The sequence below is a fragment of the Cebus imitator genome, unplaced genomic scaffold (assembly GCF_001604975.1).
Source record: "Cebus imitator isolate Cc_AM_T3 unplaced genomic scaffold, Cebus_imitator-1.0 Scaffold306, whole genome shotgun sequence".
NCBI lineage: Eukaryota > Metazoa > Chordata > Mammalia > Primates > Cebidae > Cebus > Cebus imitator.
The window spans coordinates 1,480,388-1,504,075 of record NW_016107621.1 but is presented as its reverse complement, the minus strand read 5'-3'; the positions used below and the strand labels follow the sequence as shown (position 1 = coordinate 1,504,075).

Genomic DNA, 23,688 nt, shown 5'->3' with positions numbered 1-23,688 from the left:
CACCATGTTGACCAGGATGGTCTCGATCTCTTGACCTCGTGATCCACCCGCCTCGGCCTCCCACAGTGCTGGGATTACAGGCTTGAGCCACCGCGCCCGGCCAGGCTCAAGCAATTCTGCTGCCTCAGCCTCCCGAGTAGCTGGGACTACAGGCGCATGCCACCACGCCCGGCTAATTTTTGTATTTTTAGTAGAGACGGGGTTTCACCATGTTGGCCAGGCTGGTCTCGATCTCTTGACCTCGTGATCCGCCCGCCTCGGCCTCCCAAAGTGCTAGGATTACAGGCATGAGCCACCGCACTCAGCACTATTTTTTTATTTTTTATTTTTAAGACAGGGTCTTGCTCTGTCGCCCAGGCTGGAGTGCAGTGGCACGATCTCCCCTCACTGCAGCCTCTGCCTCCTGGGTTCAAGTGATTCTCCTGCCTCGGCCTCCTGAGTAGCTGGAGTTACAGGCGGGCACCACCATGATCGGCTAATTTTTTTTTTCTTTTTGTATTTTTGGTAGAGACAGTTTCACCGTGTTGGCCAGTCTGGCCTCAAACCGCTGGCTTCAAGTGATCTGCCCGCCTCAGCCTCCCAAAGTGTTGGGATTACAGGCATGAGCCACCGCACCTGGCTCTCCCAGACTTTCTTGAATCCTTCTCAGACTCCCAAATCCTCTCATCCCCCTCGACTACTCGACTTTCTTCAGATCTCGAGATTCTTCTCAGTTTCTCATTCACCACTGACACCTCACTGAGGCTCCAAGCCCTTCTCAGACCTCCAGAGCCCATTGCTGTCCTTCAGACCCTCTCAGACCTCTCCCAAATGCCCCTCACACCCACCAACACCCGCCCCCCCCCATCCCAGATCCCTCAGTGCCGCGGCATTCCCAACCCCGCCCTGAAGAATTTCCTCCTCGCTCCTCGCAGCCCAACACGTGATCTCAGAGGCCAAAGGGCCCTGCTTCCGCGTGCTCCGCGACGGTGGCTGTTCGCTGCCCATTCTGCGGAACATCACTAAACAGATCTGCTGCTGTAGCCGCGTGGGCAAGGCCTGGGGCCGGGGCTGCCAGCTCTGCCCACCCTTCGGCTCAGGTGAGACCCTGCGGCCTTGCCTATCCCCACGGGCAACACACGTGGCGCTCATTCTACGCCCCGGCCTCCAACCCTGAGGCTCACCGCCCCTAACCTGGCTGGGCTGCAGCGTTGGCCAGGCCCCACCCTCTGAGACCGCAGGCCTCAACTGGACCGAGACCACGGCTCCACCTCTATCCGTAGCCACACCCACCCCTCCATCCGCAGCCACACCTACTTCTGAGCCCCCAAAATAGGTATTGTCTCCTGAGCATCCACGCCAGCCCCACACTGTCCCTGAGCTTTGACCAAGTCCCCAGCTTCTGAGATACTGCCTTCAGCTTAGCCCCCACTTAGGGCCCCACCAGGAATGCCCCTCCCTGAGACACCTCCCTGGAATTCTATCTTCTGCTTAAAACTAAATTCCACAAGGGAGCTATTTCCTAGCCTCCAACTCTGTCCCTGTGGACCCAAACTAGACCCCGCCCTCAACCCTGTCCCTGCCACCATCCCAAATAGGGGAAAACTCTCTTGGCCCCACCTTTAGCCTCTGAGACATCCTACTGTTTGGCATGGAAACCCCCCCATCCCAGCCTCCAACTCCTGACACTCTCCAGCCAAGCCCTGCCCCCAGCCAAGGCCAGAGTTTGGGCTAGCCATCGCTTTCCTCCCACTCTCTTGTTCTCTCTCTGCCCCTCTCTCTTTCCTGTTCCCAGAGGGTTTCCGGGAGATCTGCCCGGCTGGCCCTGGCTACCACTACTCGGCCTCCGATCTCCGCTACAACACCAGACCCCTGGCCCAGGAGCCACCCCGAGTGTCACTCAGCCAGCCTCGTACCCTGCCAGCCACCTCTCGGCCATCTGCAGGTGAGCTGGCTCAGGCAGGAGTGAGTGCCATCTTCAAGGGGCTGCCCCAGCCCCATAGTGAAAGGAGGGAGGAGAGGATTTGGGCTCCACTCACTGATACCTCTTCCTTACCAGGCTTTCTGTCCACCCATCGCCCGGAGCCCCGGCCTGACCCTCGGCCCGATCCTCGGCCCGGCCCTGAGCTTCCCTTGCCCAGCATCCCTGCCTGGACTGGTCCTGAGATTCCTGAATCAGGTTTGGTAGAAAGAATTGAGGGCATTGGGCTGGGAGCGGTGGTTGATTCCTGTAATCCCAGCACTTTGGGAGGCCGAGGCGGGTGGATCACCAGGTCAGGAGTTTGAGACCAGCCTGTCCAACATGATGAAACCCCTTCTCTACTAAAACTACAAAAATTAGCTGGGTATGGTGGCAGACGCCTGTAGTCCCAGCTAATTGGGAGGCTGAGGCAGGATAATCGCTTGAACCTAGGAGACAGAGGTTGCAGTGAGCCGAGATTGTGCCATTGCACTCCAGCCTTGGTAACAAGAGCAAAACTGTCTCAAAAAAAAAAGAAATAATTGAGGGCATTGATGGAGGTATTACAGGTGGGATTCTGGAGGAAGAGATTCTAAGGTGGAGATTCCAGAATACAGCAAATAGGAATGTTACGAGAGAGGAATTCAGGAATGGGTGAGAAAAGATAAGCATTTGAAGGGTTGGGTGGTAGTTAGATCAGGAGCTGGAATGGGAGTTGGGCTCTCCTGTGTCAATTGAGCAAGCCATTTAACCTCTGAGACTCAGTTTTTTCATCGGTAAAATGGGGATCATTGCTGAGATGTCTCTGAAGTGTCTGACATATAGTAAGTGCTCAGATGAATACTTATGGTATTTTTCATTATCTAATATTAGATCATTATTTCTCAGGGAGGGCACTAAGATTGTATCTCAGGCAGAGGGTTGGAGAGCAAACTATTCAAAGCCAGAGACCTTGGGGTTGCCAAAGATCTGATGAGAACGTTTCCAGGATAAAGGAGATGGAGATGAGAAGACTGGGCGACTGGGCTTGCTTGGGGAGGAGACATCCAAGAAGGTGTTTTAGGCAGCCTACTGGGGCGGTGAGGGGCGGATTGTACTGGGAAGAAAGGGATGGAGGATTCGGAGATGGGGGAACCCTGGCTGACTGGACCCCCCAGGTCCCTCCCCGGGCATGTGTCAGCGCAACCCCCAGGTCTGCGGCCCAGGACGCTGCATTCCCCGGCCCAGCGGCTACACCTGCGCTTGCGACTCCGGCTTCCGGCTCAGCCCCCAGGGCACCCGATGCGTTGGTGAGCAGGGCGGAGGGGGCGGGAGGAGGCGCGGCAGAGGGCTTTGCCCGGTCACCTTGTGACCAGCCCCTTCCGTGTCCTCAGACGTGGACGAATGTCGCCGCGTGCCTCCGCCCTGTGCTCCCGGGCGCTGCGAGAACTCACCAGGCAGCTTCCGCTGCATGTGCGGCCCGGGCTTCCGAGCCGGCCCGCGGGCTACGGAATGCCTAGGTGAGAAATTCGCCCCACCCGGCTTCAGGCCCACCCCAGGTCTCGCTCCTGCCCTCACTCCAGAGCCTCTCCAGCCCTCCCAAGCTTCCCCTCGTGGGTCCCGCCTCAGGGCTGCTCAGCCCGTGCCCTTGGCCCCGCCCCTCCCTGCCCCGCCTCCACCCGGCTCCGGCCTCCCTTTGGCCCCACCCCTACCAAGCCCCCAGACTGCCTTGTCCTGTCCGGGCCTGGTAGCCGCTCGTATTGCTCCGCCTCCACGCTCAGGCCCCGCCCTTATTGGCCACGCCCCTCCCTGTCCCAGACTCCCTCCCTCCCCCAGGCCCCGCCCCTGTCCTGCAGCTGCGGTAACCAATCTGACCACGACCTCTGATTCCAAACCTGCCACCCCAGAGCCCCATTCTCAAACTGCTTTCTTCTCTAGCCCCGACCCCACCTTCCCTTTGCTGGGTCCCCAAAGCTGTCCTTCCTGCCCTTGCCCTACCAAACCCTGCCCTCCCCAATTGCCCCCTCTCACTGTGTCCCTCTCCACCTGACTCTGGCCCAAGCTTGGCCCAGCTCCCGCTTCCCCCTACCCCCGCCTGCCCGCGTCGCTTTTCCCGGGACTGTCTGCCCCAGTCCCAGCTGCCTGGTCTGTACCCACAGACGTGGATGAGTGCCACCGCGTGCCGCCGCCGTGTGACCTCGGGCGCTGCGAGAACACGCCAGGCAGCTTCCTGTGCGTGTGCCCCGCTGGATACCAGGCTGTGCCTCACGGAGCCAGCTGCCAGGGTGAGGGCCTGGGAGGGGCAGCCGGGAAGGGGTGCAAGGGGAGGGGTGGAGCGCAGTGATGAGGACCAGAGAGACTGAACAACAGGGCAAAGAGAGCTGATTGATGGGGCAGAGGCCAGGCTCTGGAGCAGACGTGTGGCCTGATGGCAGTAGAGAGAGACCTGGGATGGAGAGGCCAAGTGATGGGAAACAGAAAGGCTGAGTCATGGAAGATGGGGAAGCAGAGTGAAGAGGGATGGAGATGTCAGTAATCGGGTGGGTAAGAGGAGCAGAGTTATGGAGGACAGGGGAGGAGGCCTCCTCCTGGGGACTACAGAGGCAGAGCTCTAAGAGCCAGCCAGGCAGCTTAGTAGGGTTTGGTGGAGGATGTAGAGTCAGATGATGGTGACAAGGAGGAATAGTGATGGGGTCAGGGGGACAGAATGATGGAGGGTATGGAAAGCCAAAGTGACAGAGGTCAGAGGGGAGGCAGAGGGGAGCAAGCGACCCTGGGTCCCCTTCCCTATGCAGATGTGGATGAATGCACCCAGAGCCCGGGCCTGTGCGGCCGAGGGGCCTGTGAGAACCTGCCCGGCTCTTTCCGCTGTGTTTGCCCGGCTGGCTTCCGGGGCTCGGCATGCGAAGAGGATGTGGATGAGTGTGCCCAGGAGCCACCGCCCTGCGGGCCTGGCCGCTGTGACAACACGGCAGGCTCCTTTCACTGTGCCTGCCCGGCTGGCTTTCGCTCCCAAGGGCCTGGGGCCCCCTGCCAAGGTGAGGGTGCTAAGCTTAGCCTCACTGCACCACTGTTTGCTGTGGGGACTGGAGAGAGATTATTGAGGGGCAGAGAGGCAGAGTAATGGGGCTCAGGGAGGGAGAACAGGGGCTGAGGGATGGGGGCCTCACTCCAGAGTCTTCTCTCCTTTCAACAAAGTAAAATAGTGCTGCCCATCCCTCCTCCCTTTTTAAAAGATACTCTTGTGCTTATGGGAACTCTAAGGAAGGGTCACCTGAGGCAGGGCAGGCAATATGGAGTTGGTGCCTTAGCCCCACCCTAGTAGCTGGAGAGGCTATTGAATGGGGACACGAGGAAGGTGTCTGTCCTTCTGGGAAGAAGGAGCAGCCTAAACCTAGTCCAGGAGGCTGGCTCAAGACTGGAATGCTGGGGTGGGTGGCAATGGCCATGGGGATGGATGCAGGTCCCTTTCTCAGCCCCATTGGTCCTCTCTGCCCCAGATGTGGACGAGTGTGCCCGTAGCCCTCCGCCCTGCACCTACGGCCGGTGCAAGAACACAGAAGGCAGCTTCCAGTGTGTCTGCCCCACTGGCTTCCAACCCAACGCTGCTGGCTCCGAATGCGAGGGTGAGCCCGGAGAGGGAGGGAGGCATGTGTATGGGTGTGTGGGGGGCATTGGGCCGCTTCTTCAAGGCCACCCTCTCCCCTGCACCCTAGATGTGGATGAGTGTGAGAACCACCTGGCATGCCCTGGGCAGGAGTGTGTGAACTCACCCGGCTCCTTCCAGTGCAGGGCCTGTCCTCCTGGCCACCACCTGCACCGTGGCAGATGCACTGGTGAGACCAGGCCCTGGCTGTGGCCTTGGGCCTGCATCATGACCCCTGACCCTTGACCCAGATCACAACTGTGAACTAGCCTATAACCTCCTGACCTGGACCTCAGTACCTCCATCCCCAGGGCCTATGACACCTGACCCTGACCTGGACCACAATTCTTGATCCTGAATGTGACCCCTGAGACCCAACTTTACACTGATATTTGACCCTAACCATCACCCTTGATAGTCTCTGCCCATACCCTGATAGCAATTGTGACCCTCCTGACTCCGGCCCTGAATGTGACCTGTAACTCCTGAATTTGACTGTGACATTTGGCCCTAATCATAACCACTTACCATAGCACTGACCATAACCCTGACTGTGTGACTCTTGGTCCGGTCTCTTTCACTGCCTCTGCCTATTCTCGGAATCCGTTCTCTGGAACCTGATTGGGTTCCTGAACCCTGACCCTGGTTCCTGACTTGAGGCAGAATTCTGGACCCTGACTGTAACCTCTGACCTTAACTGGACTCAGATTCCAGTCACTGATTCTGACCCATGGTTCAGCTGAATCCCATCCAATGAGCCTGGTTTATAATACTTGACTGGTCCCTTGCCCTAGTTCATTTCTGATCCCTGTCTAATCCAGAGTCCCTTCTTCTGACCCCCAAATCCTGACGCAGGCAGTTCCTAGAAACCTAGACCCACAAGATTGGTAACCATGGTCCCCAGAACCCGGGAACCTGGATCAGCCCTACCCACCTCTGCAATAGAGCCCTCCCTCAGTCTCCAACTCACGACACTTCCCACCACCTCCCCCAGACCCCCTACTCCAAGAGGATTCGTCCGGTGTGTCCCTAGACTGGACACTTTCTGAACCCGCCCCCACCCCCCACAGATGTGGACGAATGCAGTTCGGGTGCCCCCTGTGGTCCCCACGGCCACTGCACTAACACGGAAGGCTCCTTCCGCTGCAGCTGCGCGCCAGGCTACAGGGCGCCATCGGGTCGGCCGGGGCCCTGCGCAGGTGAGCATCATAAGGACCTGCCAGAGCGCCTGGGAGTGGGGCCTGGGCTCCAGAGCAAAGCCAGCTGGACAGGTGGAGGCGGGACCATGCACTGTGGGAGGAGCTTAGAAACCTGCCATTGGCGGGGTCGGGGTTATGCGTTGTGGGCGGGGCTGATGTCTGGGAGGGCAGGTTCCATGACTCCGCCCAATCTCCCGGAAACCCTAGACGTGAACGAGTGCCTGGAGGGCGATTTCTGCTTCCCTCACGGCGAATGCCTCAACACCGACGGCTCCTTTGCCTGTACTTGTGCCCCCGGCTACCGGCCCGGACCCCGCGGAGCCTCTTGTCTCGGTTCGTACCCAGGCTGGTCTTGGCCACGGAAAGGGTGGGCTTAGGGCAGGAAAAGGCGGGAAGGGGAAAAGAGGGCGCAAAGGGGAAAACGAGTTTTTGGCCGGTGTCCTGTTTTCTTTTCTTTTTTTTGAGTTTTCCTAAGCATCTGAGAGCAAGGATTTTTTTTTTTTTTTTTCTTTTGAGAGGAAATCTCTCTGTCGCCCAGGCTGCAGTGCAGTGGCGCAATCTCCGCTCACCGCGACCTCCGCCTCCCGGGTCCAAGCGATTCTCCTACCTCAGCCTCCCTAGTAGCTGGGACCACAGGCGTGTGCCACCACGCCCGGCTAATTTTTTTTTTCTTTCTATTTTTAGTAGAGGCGGGGTTTCACGGTGTTAGCCAGGATGGTCTCGATTTCCTGACCTCGTGATCCGCCCGCCTCGGCCTCCCAACGTGCTGGGATTACAGGCTTGAGCCACCGCACCTGGCTGGCCTGGGTCTCCCAGCACGATTGTGGACAGCTGGTGGGAGTCTCGAGGCAGTGAGGGGGAGGGTATGGAGGGGAAAGGGCGGAGTCTGGGTATTTGGGCAGTGATTGGAAAGAAGCTGATTAAAATCCATCGGGGGGCGGGGCTTGCAGGGACTGGGGAGCCTGAGGCAGGTTGGGGAAGGCGTTAAAGGTCTAGGAGCGCCGAGGGGCGGCGGAGTGGTGTGGCCTGGAATGTCAGGCAGAGGGGGAGTTGCGCCGGGCTTTCGGACGCCCTGTCCCGCAGACGTGGACGAGTGCAGCGAGGAGGACCTTTGCCAGAGCGGCATCTGTACCAACACCGACGGCTCCTTCGAGTGCATCTGTCCTCCGGGACACCGCGCCGGCCCGGACCTCGCCTCCTGCCTCGGTGAGAGGCCCCGCCCCGGCCCGATCCCTCCTCCCTCCGACTCTGCCACTCGCCCGCCCATTGTCTTCCAAACTCTGTGTTTCTTCCTCCGATTCTCCCCTCCCCTTACCTCCTTCCCCCGCCTCCTCTCCTAACTTCCCCATTTCTCCTCTACTCCCCCCTTCCCCTGCCCTTTTCTCTGCTTCCCCGGCCTCCCCCTTCTGACTCTCCTCTCCCCTCCTTGTCTCCCTCATCTTACCTCCCTTCTTCCCACATCCGACCACCCGACCTCCCTCCTCAGACGTGGACGAATGTCGCGAGCGGGGCCTGGCCCTGTGTGGGTCGCAGCGCTGTGAGAACTCCCCTGGCTCCTACCGCTGTGTCCGGGACTGTGATCCCGGGTACCATGCGGGCCCCGAGGGCACCTGTGACGGTGAGCCTACCCCCAGCCCCCTCTTCCAGCGCTTGCAACGGGGTGCTGGAGGCTGCTCTCTTGGGGACCAAGGAGGGGCGCTCTGCCTCCCGGACTTAGGGAGGGGGAAATAAGCCGCCACCGTGTCCATGTATTTACTTGTGTCTGGATCACCGCCAAGCCTCCCAAGCCTCGCTTCCAGCCGCAGCCCATTTCACCTCTGCAGTTGAAGCCAGGTCCACATTTTAGGCTATGCCCCCAGGAAGACACTTCCCCAAAGCTGTTAGGTCCCGCCTCTTCCAGTCTGCCTCTGGATTAAAACCCCCTCTTCAGGCCCCTTGTCTTCCTAACAAAAGTTTGGACGCGCCCTTTCCCCGCCCTTCACCACTCCTACTTCCAAAGCCTTCCCTCTAAAGAGGCCCAATCCCGGCGGCCCTGGGCCCCATTCTTTCCCAAAGCGAAATTCCCAAGGTGAAATTCTCCCAGCGATGGCCCCCACCCGTTTAAGCCCTGCCTTTCCCTGGTCTCTTCATACTGGCCTTTCCAGGGGCAACACATAGGCCCGCGCCTCCTTATCTCTGCTCCGCCTTCTCTTACTTTCCAGGCCTTCCCTTCTGCCCGCCTATTTCACCACTCCCGGGTCAGACTCCAGAAGGGCAGGAGGGTGGGGCTAATCTTCCACACAGTATATATATATTTTGTGTGGGGGGTGATGGCGTGTGAGTCCGCATCTTGTGGAATACATGAAACAAACCATCTGTGGGCTGCCCTTGACTCTGCTAGATCTCTGACTCATGGAAGTCTAGTTTCATGAGATCTTATTCATTCATTCCACAAGAATTCATTAAGCACCTACTCTATGCCAGTGTCTGGAACGGGAAATAAGTTATACAAAAACCCCTGCCTTCCTGGAGTTATTGTGAGGGGAAGTAGAGATAATAAATAGGTAAATAAATTCAAGATTCATACAACAAAAAACTGAGGGGCACCTACTATGTGTCAGGCACTGTTCCTGGCCCTGGAGAGGTAGCAAGGAACAAAGCCAACACAAATCCCTACTATTGTCGAGTTTGCATTCTAGGGAGGCGACAGTTGGCATACCAAAAATACATACGTATAATGTCAGGTTTAGGAAGGAAAACAAAGGACAGATGGGACAGAGATGACAGAGCATCTGTCATGTTGGGAAGAGTGCTAGACGGGCTTGACCTAGACCCCTGAGGGAAGTGAGGGAGGCAGCCACACAGCTAACTGAGGGGAGACTGTTCATGGCAGAGGGAACAGCCAGTGCAAGGGCCCTGAGGCGGGACCACGCTTTTGAGAAACACCAGTGAGGACTTAAGAGTTATCAACTGGCCGGATGCGGTGACTCATGCCTGTCATCCCAGCGTTTTGGGAGGCTGAGACGGGTGGATCACCTGAGGTCAGGAGTTCGAAACCAGCCTGACCAACATGGAGAAACCCCGTCTCTACTAAAAATACAAAATTAGCCGGTCGTGGTGGCATATGCCTGTAATCCCAGCTATTCAGGAGGTTGAGGCAGAAGAATCGCTTGAACCCAGGAGGCAGAGGTCGCAGTGGGCCGAGATCACGCCATTGCACTCCAGCCTGGGCAACAAAAGCAAAACTCCATCTCAAAAAAAAAAAAAAAAAAAAAGTTATCAACTATGCTGGGTGTAGTGCCCATGCTTGTAATCCCAGCTACTCCAGATGCTGAGGTGGGAGAATTGCCAAAACCCAGGAAGTTGAGGCTACAGTGGGCTATGATCCTGCCACTGCACTCCAGCCTGGGCAACAGAGCAAGACCCCTGTTTAAAAAAAACGGGCAGGTATAGTGGCTTACACCTGTAATCCCAGCACTTTGGGAGGCTGAGGCGGGTAGATCACTTGAGATCAGGAGTTCAAGGCCAGCCTGGCCAATATGATGAAACCCCATCTCTACCAAAAAAAAAAAAAAAAAAGGCTAGGTGCAGTGGCTCACACCTGTAATCCCAGGATTTTCAGATGCCAAGGTGTGCTGATCACTTGAGGTCTGGAGTTCGAGACCAGCCTGGCCAGCATGGTGAAACCCCCTCTCTACTGAAAATACAACAGTTAGCAGGGCGTAGTGGTGCACACCTGTAGTCCCACCTGCTCCACAGGCTAAGGCAGGAGAATTGCTTGAACCCAGGAGGCAAAGGTTGCAGTGAGCTGAGATTGAGCCACTGTACTCCAGCCTGGGCAACAGAGTGAGACTCCGTCTCAAAGAAGAAAGTTACCAACACTGTCGATCTTTAGAAGCTCAGGCTCCTAGAATACCGGATTTCTAAAGACATCTTAGTCTTGGGGACTGGAAGTGGCATTAGGAACTTCTGAACTCAGCCCTTTGACTCCCCTTTTATCTCCTCCATGTTCTCCTGCAGATGTGGATGAGTGCCGAGAATATGGTCCCGAGATTTGCGGAGCCCAGCGTTGCGAGAACACCCCTGGCTCCTACCGCTGCACACCCGCCTGTGACCCTGGCTATCAGCCCACGCCAGGGGGCGGATGCCAGGGTGGGTGTCCGTCATGCATCGGGTGAGATGTGGAGATGGTGGAAGGTCTAGAAATGGCCTGACTGTCTGGTGGTTGCAGATGTGGACGAATGCCGGAACCGGTCCTTCTGCGGTGCCCACGCCGTGTGCCAGAACCTGCCCGGCTCCTTCCAGTGCCTCTGTGACCAGGGTTACGAGGGGGCGCGGGATGGGCGTCACTGCGTGGGTACGGGGCTTCAGGGGGTGGATGGGACCAAAGTGGGTGGGAGAGGTTGGTCAGGCCCTGCCCCTCCCCATATATCTGAACAAATGGGAACTTTGGGGTTGTGGAATTTAGACTTTGGAACATAAGATCATCTTCATGCCAGGCGCGGTGGCTCATGCCTGTCATCCCGGCACTTTGGGAGGCCAAGGTGGGCGGATTCCCTGAGATTGGGAGTTGGAGACCAGCCTGACCAACATGGAGAAACCTCATGTCTACTAAAAATACAAAATAGCCAGGCGTGGTGGCGCATGCCTGCAATCCCAGCTACTTGGGAGGCTGAGGCAAGAGCATCACTTGAACCCTGGAGGCGGAGGTTGCGGTGAGCCGAGATTGTGCCATTGCACTCCAGCCTGGGCAACAAGAGTGAAACTCCATCTCAAAAAAATAATGTATAAAGTATATAAATGTATAAAGCACTAATCTTAAGTGTTTATAAACACTAATTTTTCCTAACATTTTATGAGGGAAATTTCTAAATATGAAGCAGATTGAGAGAATCGTAGAATGAACATCTGCCTTTTCATGATCTAGATTAACATTTTATTCTACTTGCTGCCTCACATAGCTCTTCATTAATTCATCTAATTTTTTGGACAGAGTTAAAAGTAAATTGCAGGCACCAGTCTGCTTCCCTGTAAATTCTTCAACATGCATATCACTAACCAGAGTTCAGTATGTGTTTACAGGTATTTTCTTCTCTCTTTTTTTTTTTTTTTTTGAGGTGGAGTCTTCCTCTGTTGCCCAGGCTGGAGTGTGGTGGTGTGATCATAGCTTACTACAGCCTCTAACTCCTGGGCTCAAGCCATCCTCCCTCCAGAACTCAGCTCCTGAGTAGCTGGGACCACAGGCACACACAACCATGCCTGGCTAATGTTTTTAATTTCTGTAGCGATTAGGTTTTTTTGTTTGTTTGTTTTTTGTTTTTTTTGGAGATGGAGTTTCACTCTTGTTGCCCAGGCTGGAGTGCAGTGGCACAATCTCGGCTCACTGCAACCTCCGCCTCCTGGGTTCAAGCAATTCTCCTGCCTCAGCCTCCCAAGTAGCTGGGATTACAGGCACCCACCACCACGCCCAGCTAATTTTTTATATTTTTAGTAGAGACGAGGTTTCACCATGTTGGCCAGGCTGGTCTTGAACTCTTGACCTCAGGTGATCTGCCCGCCTTGGCCTCCCAAAATGCTGGGATTACAGGCCTTAGGCACCGTGCCCAGCCTGTAGAGATGAGTTCTTGCTCTGTTGCCCAGGCTGGTCTCGAACTCCTGGCCTTAAGCAACCCTCTTGCCATCGCCTCCCAAAGCACTGGGATTACAGGCATGAGCCATTGTACCCTACAGATATTTTCACTCAACGTGCAATTTATATACAGTGAAATGCAGGAATTTTAATTATGCATTCTGTAAATTTTCACAAATGCAAACAAAACAGGTTTTATTTCTTTAAAGGGAATTAAAACTATAAAGCCCTGGGATATATTTGAACTCCAGGCATAACTGGATCCAGGAATTTTAACAAGGCTATTTCTATCTTCTGTGAGTTCTGCTTTCTTTTACTGCATGATTTTCAGGCAGATTCTTTTTCACAACGACGAAGGTGGCCCTAGAACCTCTGGGCTAACATCCCCAGTTGGCAACCCTAGAGCTAAAAAGGGAGGTTCGTTTTCAATATTTCTAGCAAAAGTGTCGGGCCTGGCTTTGATTGACCCAGTATGGTCACTGCCTGTCTCTAAGCCAGAGACATGCAGCCATCTGTTTGGTTATTCCTGGAACTTGTGCCCTCCTCTCAGAGTAGATGTAGCCCCATTCAAAGCACAGGGTTAAAAACAGAGGAGCGCAGGGTTCCCAAGGGAATTTCAGGGATTGTCACTAGAAGAAAAGCAGATGATGGGATCTGGGCCATTAAATATACCCATTATATTTGAAAATTCAGACTTTGGGACCTTTGGAATAATAGAAGCTTATAACCACTCAGTCCCTCTCCCCTGTTGTCTCCTGCTTACAGATGTGAATGAGTGTGAAACACTCCAGGGTGTATGTGGAGCTGCTCTGTGTGAAAATGTTGAGGGCTCCTTCCTCTGTGTCTGCCCCACCAGCCCGGAGGAGTTTGACCCCATGACTGGACGCTGTGTTCCGCCCCGAACTTCTGCTGGTGAGATTGATGTGTCTATTTAACTGATGGCTGCTGGCCCCGTGAGAAAATTATGTGATCTAATCATTCCTGATATGGATAGCTACCATATCAGTTAAATACTGCTGTTTTAAACATGAACAAAAAATACATAGGTTAATATGGATAGTGAGACTGTGTCAGGATAACTAGGTCCTGGCCCTGACTCTACCAGATTCTTTCATTTAGCAAATGTTCACAGGGCATCCACTGTGCTCAGAACATCTTCTGGGCACTGAGGACATAGCAGTGACCAGGAGGGATCACTGTCTGTCCTCAAGGGGCTCACAAGCCAACAGGACAGAAATATCACCAGATAGTGACAATCCAGAGAAATCAACAAGGTGGGGAAAGCCCAGGGGAGTTTTGGAGGAGGCTCCGGGCCCAGCATGAGAAGAGGGTTGGGGAGGGTTTCCTGTCGGAGAGGACATCTGAACGGAGAGCTGCAGGATGAGGAGAATAAGCCAGGCCCAATGTGTGAGGAGGGCATTCTGGGCAGAGAACATAGCAAGGGCAAAGGCCTGGCAAAACCAGAGAATTTCTGGCTTGTTAGAGGAACTGAAACAGATTCAACATGGCATGATTTAGAGAGCAAAGGAAGGGGTTGGGAGAGATGGGACCAGGGAAGAAGCGAGGCATCCGATCACGCTGACTTACCATGGTAAGGGAGGGCACTGTGGCACCATGGAAGGAATTTCGAGGTTTTTTTGGAAATTTTTTCTTGAATTCTTTTGAGACAGGGTCGTACTTTCACTGAGGCTGGAGTGCAGTGGTGAGATTGCAGCTCACTGCAGCCTTCACCTCCTATGCTCAAGGAATCCTTCAATCAGCCTCCAGAGTAATTGGGACTACAGGCGCACACCACTATGCATGGCTAATATTTGCATTTTTTGTAGAGACATGGTTTTGTCATGTTGCCCAGGCTACAGTATTTTTTATTTTTACTTTTTTGTGACAAAGTTTCACTCTTGTTGTCCAGGCTGGAGTGCAGTGGCGCAGTCTTGGCTCACCACAACCTCCACCTCCTGGTTTCAGGCGATGCTCCTGCCTCAGCCTTCCGAGTAGCTGGGATTACAGGTGTGCGCCACCATGCCTGGCTAATTTTTGTACTTTTAGTAGAGACAGGGTTTCTCTATGTTTATCAGGCTGGTCTCTAACCCCCGACCTTAGGTGATCCGCCCTCCTTGGCCTCCTAAAGAGCTGGGATTATAGGTGTGAGCCACTGTGCCTGGCCTAAGTAACATTAAAAATTTAAAAAGCCAGGCACAGTACCTTTTTCCCCCCGTCTAGGGGTCCCCAGCATCTGTTGTGGGCATCTTTACATCCATGAGGACCCACTGTTTAGCTCCCACTTATAAGTGAGAACATGGTATTTGGTCTTCTGTCCCTGCATTCATGTGCTTAGGAAAATGGCCTTGAGCTGCACCCATGTTGCTGCCAAGGACACAATTTCCTTGTTCGTGGCTGTGTAGTTTTCATGAAAGAGTTTTGAGCAGGAAAGACAGAATCAGATTTTGAAACCTCCCTCTGCCCGCCATATGAAGGTGATTGCAGTGGGTGATGCCTGAGGCTGGGAGCTCAGGGAACAGGCTAGGGCAGGGGCCTGGGGAGGAGAGGAGAGGGTGGTAGGAGAAACACCCAAGAGGCCACGGGGACAAGCTATGGCTGCCTGGGTGGGGAGCTGTGTCCAAGACAAGGCATAGGTTGTTTGTTTGTTTTGAGATAGTCTTGCTGTGTTGCCCAGGCTGGAGTGCAGTGGCACGATCTCAGCTCACTGCAACCTCCACCTCCTGGGTTCAAGCGATTCTCCTGCCTCAGTTTCCCAAGTAGCTGGGATTACAGGTGCACGCCACCATGCCCAGCTAATTTTTTGTATTTTTAGTAGAGACAGGGTTTCACCATGTTGGTCAGGATGGTCTTGAACTCCTGACCTCAAGTGATCCTACCGCCTCGGCCTCCCAAACTGCTGGGATTACAGGCAGGAGCCGCTGCACCTGGCGACAAAGTGAAGACTCTGAGCCAGTTTGGAACACACCAGATAAGAGACCCAGAGAGGAAGCCAGGAAGTCCCCTCACCACCCACCCGCGAGGTTAGCTGCAGTGACGGGAAAGTGTGAGGTGGGGAGGCAAGAGATGCAGAAATGACAGGAGGTGACAGTGTGAGACAGAGACAATGACAGAGGAGTGTAAGAGTATGGAATCTGGTTCTCTCCCCCCGTCTGTTGGCCTCAGTTTTCCCATCTACGACCTGGCAGGGTTGGGGGTTCATCCCACCCTAGGCTAAAGGCCCTTGTCTCCCCAGGCACATTCCCAGGCTCACAGCCCCAGGCACCTGCCAGCCCCGGTCTGCCGGCCAGGCCACCCCCGCCTCGCCGACCCAGCACACCCAGGCAGGGCCCTGTGGGCAGTGGCCGCCGGGAGTGCTACTTTGACACGGCGGCACCGGATGCATGTGACAACATCCTGGCTCGGAATGTGACATGGCAGGAGTGCTGCTGTACTGTGGGTGAGGGCTGGGGCAGCAGCTGCCGCATCCAGCAGTGCCCAGGCACTGAGACAGGTGGGCATGGGCTGATGGGGATACAGGGCCAAGGGCTTGAGTGGAAACACTGGGTGGGGTGTGGGCTTGGGACAGGGGACACATTTGGACAGGGCGTTGAGGTACTAGTACTGTCAGGGGAAGGGTGAGCTGCCAGCCAGGTGGGCATGGGCGGGCATGAGGCTGAGAGGTGGGTACTAACAAGCACAGGGCCAGAGTGACTTTTGTGACAGGTGGGCACGAGCAGGCTGGGGCTGGGGCTCTGGTGTCCTGGCTCAGGCTTGTCTCTGTGTGTAGCTGAGTACCAGTCATTGTGCCCCCACGGCCGGGGCTACCTGGCGCCCAGTGGAGACCCGAGCCTCCGGAGAGGTAAGGCCAGCCTTTGACCCTGCACCCCCTCAGCTCCGAGGCCCAGCTCTGTCTTTTCCTGTTTTGCCTCTGTCTCTCAGCCTTTGTTTCTCTGTATCTGTCTCCCCCATCCCACCTGTCCTGTCTTTTTTTTCTGAGATAGAGTTTTGCTCTTGTTGCCCAGGCTAGAGAGTAATGGTGCAATCTCAGCTCACTGCAATTTCTGCCTCCTGGGTTCAAGTGATTCTCCTGCCTCAGCATCCGGAATAGCTGGAATTACAGGCACGAGCCACCAGGCCTGGCTAATTTTTTTCTATTTTTTAGTCGAGACGGGGTTTCACCATGTTGGCCAGTCTGGACTCCAGCTGACCTCAGCTCATCTGCCCACCTTGGCCTCCTAAAGTGCTGGGATTACAGGCAGGAGCCACCGCTCCATCTTTCTTTCCCTGACTCTACTTCTTGGTCTCTAGCACCACCTCTGTCTTCCCTGGCCATGCCCTCACACACTGCACCCATCCAGCCGCCCCCATCTCTCTCTCTCCACTTTTCCCACAGATGTGGACGAATGTCAGCTCTTCCGAGACCAGGTGTGCAAGAGTGGCGTGTGCGTGAACACGGCCCCTGGCTACTCGTGTTACTGCAGCAACGGTTACTACTACCACACACAGCGGCTGGAGTGCATTGGTACGAGCCCCACCCCTCCCCCCAACCCCGGCAACTCTCCTCAACCCCTAGCCACGCCAGCTCCTCTCTGGAGTGTGGCCACCACCAGCGGGAAGTCCTTCCTGGAGTCTAGACTTCCCAGCATACTGCCAATGTGCTGGGAAGAGAAATGGGAAAGGGTGGGGGGAGTTGAAGGGGAAGCCTCTTAACCACCCTCTCCCTAGATAATGACGAGTGCGCTGATGAGGAGCCGGCCTGTGAGGGCGGCCGCTGCGTCAACACCGTGGGCTCTTACCACTGCACCTGCGAGCCCCCGCTGGTACTGGACGGCTCGCGGCGCCGCTGCGTCTCCAACGAGAGCCAGAGTCTCGGTAATCCCCAAATCCACTCCGCCCCTCCCGCCGTCCAGGCCCTCATTCCCTTGGCTCAGCCTCCCACGCCCTCCAAAGGCCACGCCCTCCAAAGGCCACGCCCTCCAAAGGCCACGCCCTCCAAAGGCCACGCCCTCCAAAGGCCACGCCCTCCAAAGGCCACGCCCTCCAAGGGCCACGCCCTCCAAGGGCCACGCCCTCCAAGGGCCACGCCCTCCAAGGGCCACGCCCTCCAAGGGCCACGCCCCATTGGGCCGCCACTCAGCCTCGGTCTGTGTCTGTCCCAGGGGAGCTGGCCAGGTGGTTAAAGGCACAAGTTTTAGAGGCAAGCTGTGCATGTCGCCTCTTGGACCCCAGCTTCCTTTCTGCACACTAGGTGAATAACCCCTACCTTATAGGGTGTCTGTGAGGAATTTGATTTTTACGGACAGGATGGAGTGTGGTCTTACTAAGTGCCACATGAGTGCTACTTGTTATTTCTGTCTCTTTCCAGCTGTTCGTGGGTTTCTGTCTTTCGAGTTTTCTCTGAATTTGACACCCTGTGGATCTTTGTTTTCATCTTTCTCCTGCCTCTGCATCTTCGTTTTCCTGTTTTGAGTCTCTGGCTCTTTGATTGTATTTGTCTGTCTCTCTTGGGCCTTTTTTCTCCTTTTTGTCTCTGACTCTTTCCCTATCTTTAGGCCTCAGACGGTTTCTCTTGAAGCTGTCTCTTGAATACTCTTTGTTGTTTTCTTTTTGAGATAAGATGTCGCTTTGCCGCCCAAGCTGGAGTGCAGTGGCATGAGCACAGCTCACTGCAGCTTCAACTTCTCATGCCCAGGTGATCCTCCCACCTCAGCCCTGTGGTAGCTGGGACTACAGGAGCCTGCCACCACGCCTGGCTCATTTTTTTTTTGGTAAAGATGGGGTTTCACCATGTTGCCTAGGCTGGTCTTGAACTCCTGGGCTCAAGCGATCTACCCACCTCAGCCTCCGAAAGTGCTGGGATTCCAGGTTCTAACACCCTCTCTGTGCATCTTGCCACCTCTTTTTGCCCACTGTCCCAACCAGTTTTATCTAATTTCCTGTGCCTTCAGCACTTCCCCCCCATACACTGAGATGTCGGACAATGCTCAGAGAAGCAAAGCAACTGCCCCAAGGTCACACAGTCCTTCAGAGGACTTGGGTAGAGTCCTCTCAGAGCCTACGTCCCAGCCACTGGACCCTTTCCTTCTGCCCTCTCCTCCTATATGGCAGTGTCAATCCAGAGACAGGATTGAGACTCCTTGTTCCTCAATCCAGAACCCTGGAGCAACCTTGGAGGAATTCCAGAGTTAGATCACAGCTGATGAGAAGGATTTGTTGACAGGCAGAGGGCAGCTGGGCTGCTTAGCAGGGGAGGAGCCCAGCCCCTGGGAGGACCTGAGTGCCAGGCCCACTCTGACACACGTTGTCTCCACCTGCAGATGACAATCTGGGAGTGTGCTGGCAGGAAGTGGGGGCTGACCTTGTGTGCAGCCACCCTCGGCTGGATCGTCAAGCCACCTACACAGAGTGCTGCTGCCTGTATGGAGAGGCCTGGGGCATGGACTGCGCCCTGTGCCCTGCCCAGGACTCAGGTACTGGCACTGGTCTAGGCTGAACTCAGAGGCCTTGCCCCTTGGGCTCCAAATCCAGACTCTCAGATCCCCAGTCTCTCCCCAAACTCGGCTCCTTAGACCACCCCCATGTGGCAGCCCATCCCAAAATCTTGGTCCCCAAGTCACTTTCCAAAGACTTCCAAGTCTCAGCCACAGACATCCCTGACTCAGCAGATCCCATAGTACCAGCCCCGCAGACCCTGAAGTCTGGTCTCTCATACCCTCACCTCCTGGTCTCTAGAACCACAAGACACAGCCTATGAGATGTCCTCCCCTGAATCCTGAACCCTTAGACCTGAAAGACCAGTTGCTCAGACCTCACCAGCCTGGCCCCAGACCCCACTGTCACAGCCCCACAGACCTCCAAGTCTCATTGCATTGACACCACATCTGGGTGCCTAAGGCCCCAACACACAGCCCCAGAGATTCCTGTCTTTGTTTCCTACAATGCCTGAGTCCCTCAATCCTCCCCTCTTAGGAACCCAGTTCCAAAGACCCCAGCCATGGGTCCTCAGCCCTCCAGGTTCCAGTGGCTCAGACCCTCTCCCGTGCATCCTGACCCCTCAGGTCCACAGAACACGCCCATCTAATTTCCCTAGTCCTAGCTCCCATGGGTCCCTCAAATGCCAGCCTCTCAAACCCCGATTCTTAGCAGGCTTCATAACCCTTGATGTCAGCACGTCCGAATCACAGTCTTAGCCTTCAGATTCTCAGTGCTGGCTCCCGAAACCCCCGGGCCACCTAGGACCCTCTCTCTCCTCTCCTCTTCCCAGAGAGGGTACATGAGTGGTGGGTGTAAGGGCTGATTGTTTGCCTTGGCTTCTCTTCCCAGATGACTTCGAGGCCCTGTGCAATGTGCTACGCCCCCCTGCCTATGGCCCCGCGCGACCGGGTGGCTTTGGACTCCCCTACGAGTATGGCCCAGACTTAGGTCCACCTTACCAGGGCCTCCCATATGGGCCTGAGTTGTACCCACCACCTGTGCTACCCTATGACCCCTACCCACCGCCACCTGGGCCCTTTGCCCGCCGGGAGGCCCCTTACGGGGCACCCCGCTTCGACATGCCAGACTTTGAGGACGATGGTGGCCCCTATGGCGAATCTGAGGCTCCTGCCCCACCCGGCCCAGGCACGCGCTGGCCCTATCGGTCCCGGGACACCCGCCGCTCCTTCCCAGAACCTGAGGAGCTACCTGAAGGTGGAAGCTATGCTGGTGAGTACTGCCAGCGGGTCATGAGACTAAGATAGGGGGTGAGGAGTGCAGAGAGACAGAGAGGAGGGAGGGAAACAGGAGGTGGGAGGAGACAGAACACAGGCGCAGCTCAGAGAGCCACGGAGAGGGACAGAGAAGTGCCGGCAGGCCAGGCACGTGGCTCATGCCTGTAGTCCCAATACTTTGGGAGGCCAAGGCTGGCAGATCACCTAAGATTGGGGGTTCGAGACCAACCTGACCAACATGGAGAAACTCCATCTCTACTAAAAAGACAAAATTAGCTGGGCGTGGTACTACATGCCTGTGATCCCAGTTACTCAGGACGCTGAGGCAGGAGAATCGCTTGAACCCAGGAGGAGGCTGAGGTGAGCCGAGATCATGCCATTGCACTCCACCCTGGGCAACCAGGGAAATTCCATCTCAAAAAAAAAAAGAGAAGGGGGCAGAGGGAAAGCTGGCGAGAGAACGTGGTAAGCCTGCTGGCCCCAAAGTGTCCGCCACAGCCCTGGAGTGGGATGGGCAGTATAGACAAGGAAGACAGAGCCAAGGACATGCACCCCCTGTGGTGGGTAAGGGACAGAAGGAAGGGACCTCAAGTCACAGGGTCCCCGCATTCCCCACAGGCGCCCTATCTGAGCCCTACGAGGAGCTGGACGCAGAGGAGTGTGGGATCCTGGACGGCTGCACTAACGGGCGCTGCGTGCGTGTCCCGGAAGGCTTCACCTGCCGCTGCTTCGATGGCTACCGCTTGGACATGACCCGCATGGCCTGCGTCGGTGAGGGGCGGGCCCGGGGCCAGCATGCGAGGGGAGAGACGGGGCTCGTCCAGAGAGGGTGGAATCCCTGACTAGAGGGGGCTGGCCAGGGACGGGCCAGGCCAGAGGGGAGGAGTAATTCTTGCACCTGAATGGGGCTTGACTGAAGAAGGCGTGGTCAGGGTGCCAGCAGGGCGGCGCTTGACCACCGGGCTAGGGCTGGGCCTTGAAGCAGGATAGAGGGATAGAATCCTGTGAGTGTGACTTGCAGTGCTACCTGGGGCAATCTGCAGGACCTCTTTGAGAGCCTCAGCCTTCCCACCTGTAAATGGGAATATTAAGTCTGCCTAGTTTGGATGGAAGTAAAGCCAAGCAATTAAAATCAAGACCTCAGCCAGGCCCAGTGGCTCACGCCAACACTTTGAGAGGCCGAAGTGGGTGGATCATCAGGTGAGGAGTTGGAGACCAGTCTGGGCAATATGGTTAAACTCCGTCTCTACTAAAAATACAAAATTAGCTGGGTGTGGTGGCGCATGCCTGTAATCCCAGCTACTCGGGAGGCTGAGGCAGGAGAATCGCTTGAACCCAGGAGGCAGAGGTTGTGGTGAGCCGAGATCGCACCACTGCACTCCAGCCTGGGTAACAAGAGTGAAACTGTCTCAAACAAAAAAGAACTTGAGGGGGTCACATGGACCTCAGGCTTGGTCCAGCCACTCTGGATAGGTCACTGTCCCTTACCTAATTTTTCTCAACTGAAAAATGGGTACAAAGATCTCATTTCGTAGAATTATGAACATTAACGCCGATTTACAATGACACTGAGACATACATACAAATGGAGACGTGTAAAATGAATCACAGTGCCTACCTAATAGGGGTATGAGAAGGATAAAGTTAATACTCGTAATGTGCTTAAAACAATGCATGCACATGTGTTCTGGTTGACACCATCATCAGTATTTTTTGTTTTCTTTGGAGACAGAGTCTCACCCTGTTGCCCAGGCTGGAGTGCAGTGGCCCCATCTCAGCTCACAGCAACCTCTGCCTCCAGGGTTCAAGTGATTCTCCCGCCTCAGCCTCCCAAGTAGCTGGGGGTTACAGGCGTCTGCCACCACACCTGGCTAATTTTTGTATTTTTAGTAGAGATGGGGTTTCACCATGTTGGCCAGGCTGATTTTCAACTCCAGCTTCAAGTGATTCGCCAGCCTCAGCCTCCCAAAGTGCTGGGATTACAGGCATGAGCCACCGTGCCCGGCCATTATTATTATTATTATTATTTTTTTTTTTTGGGCCGGATTTCGCTCTTGTTACCCAGGCTGGAGTGCAATGGCGCGATCTCGGCTCACCGCAACCTCCGCCTCCTGGGTTCAGGCAATTCTCCTGCCTCAGCCTCCTGAGTAGCTGGGATTACAGGCACGCGCCACCATGCCCAGCTAATTTTTTGTAGCTTTAGTAGAGACGGGGTTTCACCGTGTTGACCAGGATGGTCTCGATCTCTTGACCTCGTGATCCACCCGCCTCGGCCTTCCAAAGTGCTGGGATTACAGGCTTGAGCCACCGCGCCCGGCTGCCATTATTTTCTTAACAAAATCCTAGTGCTATACGGGCCACCATACCCATGTTACAGAACATGAAACTGAAGTGCAGAGAGGTTAAGCCACCTACCTGGGCTCACACAGCCAGCAGGTGGCAGCGGCCAGACTGGAATCCAAGCGAGAGGCTCAGCATCTGTGCTCCTCTGTTTCAAGAGCTTTAAGGGACTGGGGAGGCGAGCTTCAGGGGCCCCATCCTTGAGCAAAAATCCTTGTCCCCGGCTCCACAGACATCAACGAGTGCGATGAGGCGGCCTCCCCGCTGTGCGTCAACGCGCGCTGCCTCAACACGGATGGCTCCTTCCGCTGCATCTGTCGCCCGGGATTTGCACCCACACACCAGCCGCACCACTGTGCACCCGCGCGGCCCCGGGCGTGAGCCCGGCACCCGCTGGCCGCCCACCCATGCCTGCACATGCGGGGCCCCTGCCGCTCATCCTGTAGCCCGCTTGTGCGCATGTGCACGGGGCCGCCCGACCGGACCTGGAATAGGGACCTATGGTCACCTGGAAGCCCTGACGCCCTGCAGTGCCCCCGCCACCCCCAGCGCCTCCCAGCGATGCCGTGGTCCCGGGCCTGGCCCAGGGGCCCCTTCACATTCCCTCTCCCTTTTATAAAATTTTCCATTAAAAACCACCTATTTTGTATCTTTTGCCTCCGCCTGCCTTTCTATTTCTCTAAATCTAGCTTCCGTTTATGCTGAGTCACTAAATGACATTGCCTTCCCATCTGACCCCTAGTTTTGTCTGTCTCTGCCTCTCGGTCTCCGTCTTCCTTCTGTCTCTGTCATTCCATCTCATCTCTGATTCTGCTGCGTTTTCTCTGCCTCACCTCGACCTCTTGTCTTCATCTCTGTTTCTGCATCTTTCTCTTTTCCCTTCTATTGGTTTCATTCTCTCTTTAATCTCGAGAGTAATCTTGTCTCTGGATTTTTTTTTTCCTCGAGACAGAGTCTGGCTCTGTTACCAGGCTAGAGTGCAGCGGCACAATCTTGACTCACTGCAACCTCCGCCTCCCAGGTTCAAGGGATCCTCGTGCCTCAGCCTCCCAAGTAGCTGAGACTACAGGTGTGCACCACTGCGCCTAGCTAATTTTTGTATTTTTAGTAGAGATGGGGTTTCACCATGATGGCCAGGATGGTCCCAATCTCTTGACCTCATGATCCACCCTCCTCGACCTCCCCAAGTGCTGGGATTACAGACATGAACCATCGAGCCTGGCCTTTTTTTTTTTTTTTTTTTTTTTTGAGACAATGTCTCGCTCTGTCACCCAGGCTGGAGTGCAGTG

The 23,688-nt window shown here is 55.5% G+C and overlaps 1 protein-coding gene across 5 annotated transcripts in view; it reads left to right on the top strand.

Annotated features, from left to right (window-relative positions):
* The window catches only part of LTBP4 (latent transforming growth factor beta binding protein 4), a 31,662-nt gene extending 8,614 nt beyond the window's left edge, over nt 1-23,048 (top strand). For 2 of the 5 annotated variants that reach the window (XM_017503196.1, XM_017503193.2), the window contains 24 exons: nt 915-1,079; nt 1,775-1,924; nt 2,039-2,158; nt 3,097-3,228; nt 3,313-3,438; nt 4,078-4,203; nt 4,714-4,956; nt 5,419-5,544; nt 5,635-5,754; nt 6,635-6,763; nt 6,971-7,096; nt 7,847-7,969; nt 8,250-8,381; nt 10,763-10,894; nt 10,974-11,099; nt 13,137-13,283; nt 15,604-15,861; nt 16,138-16,209; nt 16,744-16,872; nt 17,076-17,222; nt 18,668-18,820; nt 19,674-20,054; nt 20,678-20,830; nt 22,632-23,048. In XM_017503196.1, coding sequence (XP_017358685.1) covers nt 915-1,079; nt 1,775-1,924; nt 2,039-2,158; nt 3,097-3,228; nt 3,313-3,438; nt 4,078-4,203; nt 4,714-4,956; nt 5,419-5,544; nt 5,635-5,754; nt 6,635-6,763; nt 6,971-7,096; nt 7,847-7,969; nt 8,250-8,381; nt 10,763-10,894; nt 10,974-11,099; nt 13,137-13,283; nt 15,604-15,861; nt 16,138-16,209; nt 16,744-16,872; nt 17,076-17,222; nt 18,668-18,820; nt 19,674-20,054; nt 20,678-20,830; nt 22,632-22,780 — 3,665 coding nt within the window. In that variant the 3' untranslated portion in view covers nt 22,781-23,048. The remainder of the gene's footprint in view (nt 1-914; nt 1,080-1,774; nt 1,925-2,038; nt 2,159-3,096; nt 3,229-3,312; nt 3,439-4,077; nt 4,204-4,713; nt 4,957-5,418; nt 5,545-5,634; nt 5,755-6,634; nt 6,764-6,970; nt 7,097-7,846; nt 7,970-8,249; nt 8,382-10,762; nt 10,895-10,973; nt 11,100-13,136; nt 13,284-15,603; nt 15,862-16,137; nt 16,210-16,743; nt 16,873-17,075; nt 17,223-18,667; nt 18,821-19,673; nt 20,055-20,677; nt 20,831-22,631) is intronic. The other 3 variants (XM_017503195.2, XM_017503194.2, XM_037729456.1) reach the window with 3 other exon arrangements.
* Nucleotides 23,049-23,688: the final 640 nt, after the last annotated feature.